The sequence below is a fragment of the Setaria viridis genome, chromosome 7 (genome assembly GCF_005286985.2).
Source record: "Setaria viridis chromosome 7, Setaria_viridis_v4.0, whole genome shotgun sequence".
In the NCBI taxonomy this organism is placed as follows: Eukaryota; Viridiplantae; Streptophyta; class Magnoliopsida; order Poales; family Poaceae; genus Setaria; species Setaria viridis.
This window is the reverse complement of record NC_048269.2, coordinates 28659943-28673017: the sequence shown is the minus strand read 5'-3', so window position 1 is coordinate 28673017 and position 13075 is coordinate 28659943. Positions and strand designations below refer to the sequence as shown.

At 45.4% G+C, this 13075-nt stretch overlaps 2 protein-coding genes across 3 annotated transcripts; both read right to left on the bottom strand.

Annotated features, from left to right (window-relative positions):
- Positions 1–244: 244 nt before the first annotated feature.
- LOC117865634 (nuclear pore complex protein NUP88) lies at positions 245–7366 on the bottom strand. Of its 2 annotated transcripts, XM_034749864.2 has the most exons (10): positions 6867–7366; positions 5746–5897; positions 4418–4540; positions 4095–4239; positions 3524–3585; positions 3085–3298; positions 1421–2335; positions 952–1201; positions 597–865; positions 245–524 (listed from the first exon to the last, which is right to left on the bottom strand). In XM_034749864.2, the coding sequence occupies exons 1-9, from the start codon at positions 7293–7295 to the stop codon at positions 597–599; spliced, it is 2559 nt and encodes an 852-aa protein (XP_034605755.1). In that variant the 5' UTR covers positions 7296–7366; the 3' UTR covers positions 245–524. The 2 variants fall into 2 exon arrangements, with proteins under 2 accessions (XP_034605755.1, XP_034605754.1); XM_034749863.2 differs by having other exon boundaries at positions 245–865.
- Positions 7367–11663: 4297 nt separating this feature from the next.
- Positions 11664–12654, bottom strand: LOC117864527 (uncharacterized). The gene has a single exon (XM_034748663.2). The coding sequence runs from the start codon at positions 12624–12626 to the stop codon at positions 12102–12104; it is 525 nt and encodes a 174-aa protein (XP_034604554.1). The 5' UTR covers positions 12627–12654; the 3' UTR covers positions 11664–12101.
- Between the last annotated feature and the right edge of the window lie 421 nt (positions 12655–13075).

The following is a 13075-nucleotide window of genomic DNA, read 5'->3' as shown; positions in this document are numbered from 1 at the left end:
GACACCACACCGGTTTAGATGCTCATCTCATGTTGTAGCACGATCTAGACTATTCCCCACTACAAAAGGCTTAACGTGAACAAGCAGTCGTATGCCGGCCATACGAAACACACGCTAGTACCAGGGCGAGCCGGCAACCGAACCTCATCCAATGCCAGTCAATGCTCTCGGTCGTCGAGGTGAACCCCCTTTTCAATCACCGATCATCTAATCTGTACCCACTGGACTACACACAAAACACGGATTAGCAGTTTGCAACTCCGTAATGTTAAGGTTGTACGAGAAATACACGATGGCCCAAATTGGCAGAATGCAAGAACTACACGGGATTAGTTTAGTTACATCACCCAGATACCCAATTGCAGAGCTAACTGCTTGACACTTCGCATCGTGTGCAGCCTTCCCTTGAAAAGTTTAACCAACAGTTGCTGCTGTATTCAGTGAAGTTCACAGGACCACCAGACCTTCGCCACATAAAGTGTGATAGCAAACTGTCTCTATGAAATTCACATATGGGCCAAGACCTGCCAACCATAAGATTGTTAGTCTTGTGCCCAACAACTACATTTTTTTGCCTTCGGACAGCAGCATATCACCTATTGCTCCTTGTTCTTGAGTTCATGATCAATTAGCCGCAACTTCAGATTGTTTTCTTCGTTGAGGATCGAGAGCTTCTCGAGCGAAGATTTCAGCAGCGACATCTGGGATTCAGAAATATGGCTTCGTCCCGCCTTCGGAGCCTGCCACAGTATCACTCCTGTGCCAGCTGTACCTCCCACGGGCTGCTGAGCAAACCGCTTCATCCTCGCGCTCAGGGCAGCAATAGAAGAACGCAAAGCATCCAGCTCCACATCTGCAAATCTATCTGCAAAAAGTTTTAGCGGATACAAATTCTGTTAGCACATGAGACTGCAGGAAAAGAATGTGAGGTCAGCTAACACATGTACAGACCTAGTTGTGCCTTGAACTCCTGCTCTGCCTGAGATAATGGTTTCTTATTTGCAGCAGGAAGCATCTTGAAGCTATCTATCCGCTTCTCCAACAGTTCGTACACCTTGAAGGCCCGATCTATCCTCTTGTTAATGTCTTGGTCTTTGGTTTCTATGGATAGAAGTGATTTCTTCACTGCTTCTAAGCGTTTCTGTTTGTCTTCAAGTTCTGTCTTCACATAGTCTGCATGCTCCTTGAGCTCAATGAAGACCTAATTATCATCAAACTCTTGATCAGCATATTTTCCTTTCATCCCTTCATTTATTATTATCTAATCAGTAATGATGTTAACAATTTCAGGTATCTGCAGAACTGAGTGATTGCATACTTGCAGTTGTCCACCAACAATAGCAAATAGTGTTTTATGGTCTGAAAAATATGCAAATATGATAAGGACTACCTACAAAACATCATGGTAAAAATTCCGTACCTTGTGTCCGTATTCCACATAGTACTCGTGGAAGACCTTAATATAGTGATGAAGCGTGGATTTTCCTTCAATAGAGTCAGGGGTCAATGACTTCAGGCTTGACGAAGATGGAAGTATGGGTGGGTCTGGACCAGCAATAAGCTCCTTGCTGATCATTCCAGTTGCAGGAGGCTCCACATCCTTAATACTCTTGCTATCTATGTCAAGCTGAAGAGGTGTAGGTTCCTTCCAACCCTTCATCTCCACCACAAAGCACTCACCCAGGCATGTGATGCCAACTAACTGTACGTGACCATATGCATCAGCTATGGTAACAAATCCACAAAGGAAAGGAGAACTTGTTTCACTATTGCCTGTAGTGAGGATAGGATGCACGGAGGGTGGTGTTGAAGCCATTTCAGGGTATGAAAATGGTAGGAAGTGCAGCGTGACCATGTCAAGCCCCCCACCATGAGCACAATAAAATCTCTCTGGAACAAGGGGATCTAGAAACAGGGACAAAGAGCTATCACTAGGAGTTTTTGGTAGCGCTAAATCCACAATTGCAAGCCTTAGCAAAGGAGGAGAGTGCCCCATCCAAACGGCTTCTATGTTGCTCTTCACATTTGATCCCATACTGGATGGTCGATGCGATCTCAAGGCTAACGGATCTTGTGAATTGGAGTCACATATCATGGCAACACTCTTTATTTTTCCATGTGAATCGACATTAAGGCGAGTAGGAATCCCAATGTTCCACTGTGGTTGAATTTCATCAGCAAGTGCATCAACCTGGAGCTGTCCACTACCCCAGGCAGTCACGAGAACTGAATCTTTGCCAGCAGAACTGTACATAAAACCTACAGCTTTGCCTTCACAAGTGCTAGTCTTGCCTTCAGATTCATTGTTTTCCTCACAAACCCTACAAAGAGGCCCCTGCATGGATGCTCAACTGGATCAATGTACAATAGCAATTTGAATTTGGAATGTCAAATAAATGAAGGAACACTCTCCAGCAGTTCACTTATCCAATTGATGATATTTTGTAACTTTCTTTTCAAAAGATTGTAAATTTTCTGCAAGATAATAATAATGAAATAGATAAATAGCAATCAGAGATAAGTTATTTAGTAGATAACTGTTCTTGTTCCTTGAAACATCAAGCTTATAATAGATTAACTTATAGAGGACGCTTTACCTATTGAAAGTAAGGTAACCTTCTAATATTTCAGTTCCTTTTCTTCATACATAAACACTGTGAACCGGCCCCAAAAGTGTGGATTATTAATTTATTGTATACTAGTAAACATTCTATTCTCTTTTATTTTCCGCAAAACTGGTTTTGGAACATAGCCATCCACTTCTTTCCCTAAAAAAGTATTTGCTTGATGCTACACTGACCAACTATATGCAATAATCTAGTACGAGGACAAGTTACAAATCTAGCCATCCCACACCCCCACATACGATAAAAGTAACTAAAAAGGTAAGAGAAATATCAGCCTGTATTCCAATATCAAAATGAGCAGCACCACTTTACTATACTGCTCCATTGGGAAGTCATTTTGTTATATAAGCAGACTCTCAGTGTTTGAGTGTTATTTTGTAATAAACAGACACTCACTGTTTGCTGCATAGCACAAGGTCTCAGACAAATATATCATAAAATTGAAGTACAAGCAGACCTGTAAAGTTAGAGAATCATCTACAGGCGCATATGGATGAGCTTTTGACATCAGCAAACTGGTTTCTGTTGATTGATGTAACAAGTCAGGAAATGTTGCCTCCAACCAAGCTATGGCCAAATGTGAGTTAGTGACAACATTTGGATTTGAAGATTTCAATCCAAATGCATTAACATCTTCATATATTTCTTGGATATGTTTCTTGCTATAATCACTGCATCATAGAAAAACAAATCTCAAAAATAAAGACAAACCTGCAGATAGAGAAAGACATTGTGGATTTAAGTAACATTGAGGCATTAAATTTTGATTTATTGGTCTAACAGATGCCTTTTGCAAAATAAAAAATCTAAGAATTTGTAGCTTCAACAATGTCAGGCAGTGTAGAAAAATTAAAATAATCCAATAATTAAACACAGAACTAAAGAAGTCATATTACCTTCCAAATGGAACAACAGGACAGAGCACAAAAATTGAACCATCACTGAATAAGATGAAAACCTGCATATGTGAAATCAAGCAGAAGAATAAGCCATCCAACACAAAATTAAATGGTAACTATAAAGAGTGGCATGTCCAAATGTTAACTTCAAACTAAATTTGATAGCCGCCAACCATGCCATGTATTCCTGTAACTCAGTTATGACTTACTGCAGGAGTAGATCCCACAGGGAAAAAATTATATGTGCAGTGTGGACACACAAACAAACAAAAAAAAATAGCATGTCATTTCCATGTTCATTGTACAAAGATGTCACTAGTGCAAATTGTGGAGATTATATAACAAGTAAATTGCCCTAAGGATGATTTGAACAAGACCACACTATATCCTTTATGTGGAAAATGGCTATTGCATAATCTTCATTGCTAGTTATCATAATAATCCAGATGAATAAAAAAATCAATTCTGATTTTTTTTTCTTCTTGATACCTAATATAGATGATACAACTAATTCAGTTTTTCTAGAGGACTTTTATAAGATCTAGATAAGCTTATTTATGTAACATACCGAAAATCTATCCCATAGATGATCACTCCCATAAGAGAATGCCACTGGACAAATCGCCGAAGCATTCTGACATTTCCCAGGTAGTATTGGCTGCAAATAAAATTCCTGCTCTGGCTGCTCTAAATCGGATGACAGATCAAATAACCTGCAGAACGATTTGTTGATTTTCAATCAAAGGATTATAAAGAAAAATATACGAACTGGTGTGAGACATGCTTCTCATCTTTCTCAGTCACTCCGACTGTAATAAACTGAAGACAAAGAAGCTTATACAGTAATAGAATGGCATTTGTCCACATAGAACCAAATTTCGTTTAGCATACCTGAAAACGGCATCTGATGTCAAAACTGCAAAATGGTTGTTGCTAAAAGGATGCCAAGATGCCTGCAGAACTTTTATGCCGTCACTGTTACTGGGTAGGATCTGAGAAGCAACTGGTGCAGTCCTGTTGTGAATTTCAAATATATAAGTCAAATGTAGGAAAGAAAATGTTCTAGTAAAATAAAGACACAAAAAACAAGCTATGAGATAGATAAACAGCTCATTAATCTATGGGAACGTATCTGGTGCAAACCAGATACCCCGTGCAACCTTGGAAACTCTGAATCAAGGCCACAAGATGCTAATCCAATTGATAGGGTTAGAGATGGGGTTATTTTGCACTTAACCGCCCGCCGGCCAGCAATGCAAAATTGGTTTTTTGCGAATCCCCCCTGCCCCTTCCATCCAAACCCCCATGCAGACCCATCCAGGGCCGCCGCCGCCGCCACTGTTCGCCCCTTCACCGCCGCCCGTGACCCTCCGCCAACCTGGTGAGGGCGCCGCCGCCCGTTGCCCTCCGCCAGCCTGGTGACCGCGAGCGCGCGCACCGGATGTCCGTGTTCAAGGCCAACCTCCGCGGCACGTGGCGCCACCAGCAGCTCGACCCCATGGCCGTCCACGAGGTCACCCACTTCTCCGACCTCACCCCCGACGAGTTTCGCCGCCAGTTCCTCGACCTCCGCCGCTCCTCCGCCCGGGACCTGCTCAAGGGGTCGTCGGCGCACCAGGCGCCCATCCTCCCCACCGACGGCCTCCCGACCGACTTCGACTGGTGCGAGGACGGGCCACAGGCGGCAGCGAAGGGGTGGCGGCGCTCTCACCAGGCCGGTGGAGGGCCACGAGCGGTGGCGAATCGCCAACACGGGGCGGCGGCGGCGTCCCTAGATGGGTCCGCAGGGGGGGTTGGATGGAAGGGGCAGGGGGGATTCGCAAAAAACCAATTTTGCATTGCTGGCCGGCAGGCGATTAAGTGCAAAATAACCCAATCTCTAACGCTATCCATTGGATTAGCATCTTGTAGCCTTGATTCAGAGTTTCCAAGGTTGCACAGGGTATCTGGTTTGCACCAGATACATTCCCTTAATCTATAGTGTAGATGGATGCAAGCTTTTGGGGCACCTTCTTCAGTAATTAATAATCTAGTTATAACAATATCAAGTTGAAAAATGATCTTCAGGTGCATGAACAATGGAATGCTGGGGGAAATGTTTTTCAATTGATTTTGTTACAATATTAGCTTTGCAACTTACATAATGGTAACAGTCAGGAAATGAAGGAACAAGTGAATGAAGTCAGTATGTGATAAAGCAGTATGGAGCAGCTATATACCTGCATATGATTGTATCACCGTCTTCAGACACCCTCTCATGTACGTACAGGACACTAAGATGGTGTGATCCAACAAGTAGCAGTGATGAACCATCAGTGTTAAGTGATACATGAGTGACCACGTAACCAAGATCAGTCTCTGGCATCAAAATCTGTACAGCAAAAGTAATAACTCGGAATGAAGTACCATGGAATATGACATCCGTAACAAACCAACACACTAGTGTTGCGACTTATAAAAGATTTCTGCTCCTGGAGTACAAGCATAGCACATTGTTTTTTTCTAATTCAATTATGACAGAATTTCATGCACAAAACTGAGGTCAGGTGAAGTGATACTGCAAAGAACAAAATCAGGTGGGTAGAATTAAAAGTGTCATTAAACATCAAAATATTAAATAAGAACCACCACCTTAAAAAGAATCATATCACTCCGAGGGAAGGAATTCTCGCTCCCACAGGGAATATGACCCATTCACTATTGTGAGGAAGGAATCAGATAATTTCTTTGCAGAAGTAATAGGGATGAGGATGTCTGCTGCTTCTATGTTCCCGCCCAATCACCAGAAGATAGAAACATGCAGCTAAGATGTTGTGCGACTGCAGTCTCATGTGTAGAAGCTGGTCTTGTATGCTAGGGATTGCATACTAACATGTTTGAATAACATGCTCAACAGAATGGGAAGAGGGAGACAGGCCCCCTAAAACTAGATGGGAACAGAGATTGGAAGGAACTCTTGCCTCTTCTAGTCCTTCCCATCCTGTCAAACATGGTGCTAAAAACAAGCTTCCCATTTCTAGAAATTAGACAGTACAAGCCACCACACAAGTTGTACAGCTGCTACCTGCACTCTAATTCCACTTGCAGCACTAACAATCCCAATGTGCACACAGTTCCACAGCACCTCGGCAACAGAAGCTTCACTGGCAAATTTAGTATCAAGGTACTCTGAAAATTTTAGTATTAAGGTGGAAGCGAATTGCATATTGAGGTCGTCACTACAGCGAATTCTCAAACATAAGCTCCTACCGGATCGAACTTACGGAGAGAACAGAAGCGATCCCTAGCGTTTTCACATGGCCCTAGAAGAAAAGCGCAAACACAAGGGGAAACACCTCACCTCGGAAGGGACGGCGGCTTCCACGGCGACCTCCCCCCCATCATTCTCCACCTCCGGGTCCCTAATCCGCACGCCTATCCGGTGGGCGCCGCACGCCGAAGGGTCCCACGCGTACAGCCGCGACGCTGTGGCGTCCCACGCGGCGCCGCCACCGCCGCCCTCGCCGTCGCGTCTGGAGAAGGCGGGGTGGGAGGACAGCGGCACCCACTGCGCCGGCGTGTAGGACCGCTTCGGCGTGGAGCGCAGCTTCGGCCTCGAGGAGGTGGCGGCGGAGGTCGAAGCGGATGAGGGGGTGAGCGCGAGGGACGGGGACGGCGAGTGGCGGCCACGGCGGCGGGAGGGCGGGGTCGCCGGTGCCGGCGAGTGGCGGATGGGAGGTGGAGACTCCGGGGGCGAGGACGGCGGCGGCGGCGCGGTGATGCGAGTCATCGGCGGCGACGAGGACAAGTGCTGAAGTGCAGTGGAACGGTCGGGGCAAAGGGTTTTGGGCTCGATTCGAGGTCTCGAGCGACTCCGACAACGGAACGAGACCGAAGAAGAAAGAACAAAAAGGCCACACAACACAACAAAACCCAAGTTCCGTGATGGGCCCATCAATAAACGCCCGAGCCAACAACGTGGGCCCATTGAGAAACTCAGCCCAAATAGAGAATAGCGCACCGCTGCACAACAATGTCAACAAAGGGAAGCACCACAGCAACGAAGAAAAATCATCTAAAAAAAGCAACGAAGAAAAATGGAAACGAAAGCAGGGTTGGCATTCCAAACTAAGCAGCAGCGTGCCAGCGTCAGCGCCTTTTCAAACAACAGCTCCTTACCATTTCGCTTTCGTCACCATCATGACATCGACGGGAGCAGATGATGCGATGATGGCACCTCAATTTGCTAAAAACAGATGGTGTGAATGAAAAGGTTCATATGCTTCGATGCTCGCTTTTGCAGTTTGAATGAATCCGATTCCTGCATGCAGTAGGGCCAACCACTTTACTGAACATTTTTGAATGGCTTCTCTGCCTGCTTATTTCTGGACAAATGTGATTACTCAAAGGATCCTTATGGCAGCTAGCACCGAAGACAGCAAAACGTGGAGCCGAAGCCTTTGGCGTACCGCCGTCACGTGGATGGCATGGACGCAATGTCTGAATCCATGTGTGCTCATGAGTTGATACAGCTGCGAACGAACTGCAGATCTTTCAGTGATTCATCTGTCTCGTTGTTAGGTCAGTCTGAAGCTGTGATTCTGATAGCGTATCATATGCAGTCATCTTATCTGCACTGAAGAAACCTCGCCCCTGGATAAACGGCTCAGACTGCACAATTTCATCTGTTGCATTGGTGTAGTTAGGCTACAGGATTTAGGCAGCAAGATGAGCTCAGATCGTGCCACGTGAATGATATCAGTACTAAGTGATGCATGCTGGTAGCTCTCTTCAGTATAGGAAGACATTGGAGCAATTTGCCGTCATGATCAGTACTTCTCTTCCGCTTTCAGAGATATAGTAGGCATGCCGAACAGGTTCTGAAAGAAACATTGACATCTTCTCACATGATAAGTATCAGGATTAAGCCTTCTTATACTTCATTGCACACGAAACTTGGGACAAAATGTGGAGAGGATTTAGGTCATGTGCTTCCATATCTTCTCTCTTTGGTACAACCAACGTGCCTCTTCTCTTCACTTGTAGTATCTGTCTGCAGTTCTCTTGTGCAAGCAGCAACTCAGGCACACATACTCCGACACGATTTCGAAACAAAGCACCAGCAAAAATCTTCTCCATATCTCATCACATGCGAATAAACAACAACAACTTGCATAAGCTTCTCATGCTTCTGTGTCATCGGCAGTTGCAAACAGCAGCACATGAACAAGATCTCCCTGGCCATCCATCAGTAGGGCACAGCAAGTAATGCGAGCTGTGTGTTGCCTTCAAATGGAGGTGCCTTGTCACATGTCCTTGCATGGCAAACTCATTTCGTTCACGCTCCGATGTTTGCGATAAATGAAACCGATCCGAATTATTGTTTCAGCCGAATAACTGTCATCACTCATCAGTAGGCCAGGAGCAGTGAGCACGGTGGTTGTTTGTTGCTGCTAACTTGATGTGGCCAACTTGTTTGTATTGTTATGCTACAATCCTACAACCAGAAACTTCATTCAGGGCTTCAGGCAGATGAAGGAAGATGATCATTTGCCTGTCAATTGAAGACAGTGATCCACCGTTCTTTACCTTCAATTAATTATTAACAGCAGCTGAAAACAACCAAATGTGCAGTCTAACTTCAAGCTTTGAATTCTTCAGTAATACTTCTTTAGTTAAGATGCAAAGTTGACTCAAGCTTCCTTTGTGTTCCATTCAGTAATACTTCTTTCGTTCCATGATAAGCCATACGACTTGAGCAATTGTTGCTTTCATCACTCTATTGGAAAATTCTGCACCTTACATGTGAAATAAAAAGAGGTCTATTTCACACGTCACTGATGTCTCACAATTCAGCCTTATTTTCAATGTTAATACTTTCTTCTGCGGAAGGAACAAAAAAAACACTTTTTCAATCACCTGCAATACCGTATTCCCCATAGCAAAGTTTTTATTCTGCTCTTATTTCCTTATCAGCATACTCAACGGCAGCTGGAGGAGATTAGTCAGTATCCTACTGTCTATGATTGCATAGGCCGGTTCTCCTCATCGGCAGTCGCGTGAATCCCACATGCGGCGACCCGGCTGCCGAGGAACAAGCAGCGGCAGCCGGCAACCACTGGTAGTTTGCGACGCAATGTGCTGCTCGTGCCTTGGTAACAGCAATTCAATGGATCCGTGGGATCCAACGCAGATGCAGTGCAGTGCAGGTACTGGAGCCGCATCAGAAGGACCGTCCTTGCAGGTACTTGACTTGGGCAATGGCTGGCAACCCATCGATGCCCATAAAACTAATCCGCCACCCCAACCTACGGGGACGACGACAATCTCCATGACTTGCTTGGCACTTCGCAACGTGCAGGGCACATGCCCAGCTCACATGGCTGGCTCTTGCGGTTTGAGAGGCTCATTAGCTCATGGGGATTGGCATGAAATCCAAGGAAGAGTTCAGATGTGCAACGATTGAAAATGGTGGCAGTTCTTTTTTCAGAACCGGATAAGATAAAGTTTTTACATTGCAGTTGTCAACAGTCTGAATGTTCAGAACTGTCAATCTCAGCTTCCAGCCTTGATAACTGACCAGCTCAAGCCATTCCTTCCAGAGGGTGAAATCCACTTGATCACTGATATGTGTGTGTAAAGAGTGCAGAAGTCGAAGGCCAAGTTCTTGACAACCGGCCATCCGTTCACAATTTCGTATCCTTGTCACTGGATAATTGAGTTGGACTGAAGCTTCTGAAGCTTTCAAAATAAAGAAGTTGCATAATTGGGTTGGACTTCAGGGGATCGGCATCTACGCTTCTCGGGCGTAACAATCTTGTGCTCCTAACCGGAAATTCAACGTAGGCATAGTAGACCTCCGGCGAGGTGCAGCATGCGTTTGCATTGGGAGGCGAAGCTGCGGCACCTTATCGAGATGAATTGTTGGACCAGCTGATGGACCTTTTTGAGCGAAGAAGATATAAGGTCGGCGAGCGATCAGGGGTGTGAAGCCACTTTTCTTGGAGTAATATGGAGGTCTCTTCTACTTCAAGGACTAATTTTCTCCCCACATTTATTGAAAATGTACTGATAAGATGACAGATGAAATCATTAGGCTGTTCCTTTTAATTGAGAAAAAGGCACTCCACTTTTCCTTTGCGTTCAAGCCAACGCTAAAGCGGAAAACAGCAGAAAAAACATTGACCTGAAAAGAAGGAAAACTTAGTACAGATCTCTCAAGGATAATGTGGATTAGATCATTAGAGAGAACTAGTACCGCCTAAGATGAGAAAAATCAAAGAAGCAACAGCAACAAAATGGAGGTTTAAAAAAAATATAAGGTTTAAAAAGAACTGCAACGAAATGGAAAGCTCAGATAACCATGAAGCTCTGAGAACTGAAGATATTGTGCCAAACTTTTTTCTTGAAGACACAATGAAAACCCAAACCACGAAATATACAGAACAGGATGTAGCAAACAGGCGCCAAATCTGAATTTCATCAGGAATATGTAGGCTCGATGGATTTAGTAGAGAGGAGCTGAACAGACTCAGGTGTTGATTCCCTGCTCGTTCATCAGTAAACTTAGCTGTTGATTGGGAACAAAGTGCACCGGTGCATTCTCTAGAATTACTGACCTTTTTCAGAAATTCGAAGGTTGCGTTGTCCCTGCAGTTCTTCCACGACCTTTTTCAGAAATTCGAAAGTTGCATTATCCCTGCAGTTCTTCCACCAAACGATTGGCTGTCAATTTGCAGGGTATCAGTATCCGAGCTTGTTGCTTGTTCCTTCGTTCAGGCAAGTCTTGATCAATGCTTACCACATACTTTGCGTCGTTGCCCTCATGAGTACTCACTCCCTCCATCTCAAATATAAGGCATTTGACCAACGATTACTCTATTAGAATATTAACTTGTGTGATCCAAAATTGATGTTATTAGATTTGTATTCAAAAGTACCCAATTAGTAATTATGATTGTAATTCCGCATCATATAAATGATATATATTAATATAAAGCAATTGTAGGTCAAAGTCTTGTCCTACCGAAACAAAATACTATTTTGAGGTGGAGGAAGTATTAGTCAAAAGGCTCTCCTCTGAACAAAAAATAACAATAATCGTGATTGCTTTTAATTACAACTGATATTACAGCCTCTGATCAAACTATACCACAAGTTAATTCTAAAGTTGCAACCATTTCATTATAATAGTACACAAATGTCCTGATGAAGTACAAGTACAATGCAGTATGCGCAACTAGTCAAGATTCTCTATAAACAACCGTGATGCACTGCATAAAGATAAAAGGGCAATTACTGCAAATCAAGGGTGATGAAAGGACAAAAAAAATCGAATCTTTCAGTTAGGGGTAGTTCCTACTCATTGCCTTTCAACAGAACACAGAAAAATCCTTCGTTCCAATCAATCTTTCGATAGTCCAGTTGCATCCATGATGGTTCAGCTCAACAGAGATAAAATCTGGCAGTAACTCTAATCCGCGGGGGGAGATACTATCGATTCATCCCTCACCACACCACGCTTACAAAACACAAGAAGAATGTAAAAGAAAAAACAGAACATTTTCTTTTGTTTTGCTTCGTTATTAGGCTCCACCTATCTGCAGAGCGGGTTGTTGGGCGTGCCGCGTCCGACCTCGTCGGCGGCGTACTCGACGCTGCAGTAGCAGAAGGCGGCGTCCTTCTTGTTCTTCTCGACGGCCTTGAGGATGGTCTCGAAGACGGGGACCTCGCAGGGGATGCGGAGCACGCCCTCCTGCTGGAACCCGAACTCCTCCTCGGCCTCCCGCAGCAGCGCCGCGAAGGCGCGGTGCTTGAGGTACTCCATTGGGATCACGAACCGCTGCATCGCGGGGCCCACGCACACCGCCAGGTGGCCCTTGGGCGGCGGCGGCGGGGAGCCCGAGGGCGGGCTGTCCGTGAAGGACAGGGTCCGCTTCAGGAACTTCTTGGCCTTGCTCTCGCCGGCATTGCCGCCGCCGTTGGCATCGGCGCCGGAGCCGGCGGTGGGCGAGCCGGGGTGCTTGGGGGCGACCGAGAGCTTGCGCCACTTCTTGAGCATCTGCTGCATGCGCACGATCTCGGTGATCTTGTTCGACTTCTTTGCGCCGGACTGCTCCATTTCCGCTTCTTCTTCTCTTGGCTACGAACTCGGTGGGGGGGGGGGGGGGGGGGGGGGGGGGGGGGGGGAGGACGGAAATTATGGTGGGTCTTGGGGGCGTTTCCTACGGGTTCCGTTGTGATGCTGTGGTTGTGGAGCTCTGCGGCGCCGATGGAGGTGGGGATTTAAAGGAAGGATGGGGTGGTGGGCCCCAGTTGAGGCTCTTTCTCCGGTGGGTCCCACCTTGTATTTTTTTTCTTTGTGATTTTCTCGCTCTGTCGATTAATGAATGAAGTTGAGGTTTCTGCGTACGTAAAGAGAATGCCAGTCCGGGGAATCTGAATAGGCTTCTCGTGGCTATGCCATCTAGGGCAAAATGCGGCCTTTGGTGTCAGTCCGGGCAATGTGCAAGCTTATCTGAAAGTTTGTTGCGTTTCTGTCGAGGAGCCCAAGCACCGTCGGCGGTTCAG

Excerpts from the sequence above, each read along its gene's own strand:
- LOC117865634 (XM_034749863.2), bottom strand. The coding sequence starts at position 7,295 with ATGACTCGCATCACCGCGCCGCCGCCGCCGTCCTCGCCCCCGGAGTCT. Across the intron at positions 3,586-4,094 it reads ATCTATGGGATAGATTTTCG|GTTTTCATCTTATTCAGTGA; the intron begins GTATGTTACATA and ends TCACATATGCAG. Across the intron at positions 1,202-1,420 it reads ATGTGGAATACGGACACAAG|GTCTTCATTGAGCTCAAGGA; the intron begins GTACGGAATTTT and ends GATGATAATTAG.
- LOC117864527 (XM_034748663.2), bottom strand. The coding sequence starts at position 12,626 with ATGGAGCAGTCCGGCGCAAAGAAGTCGAACAAGATCACCGAGATCGTG.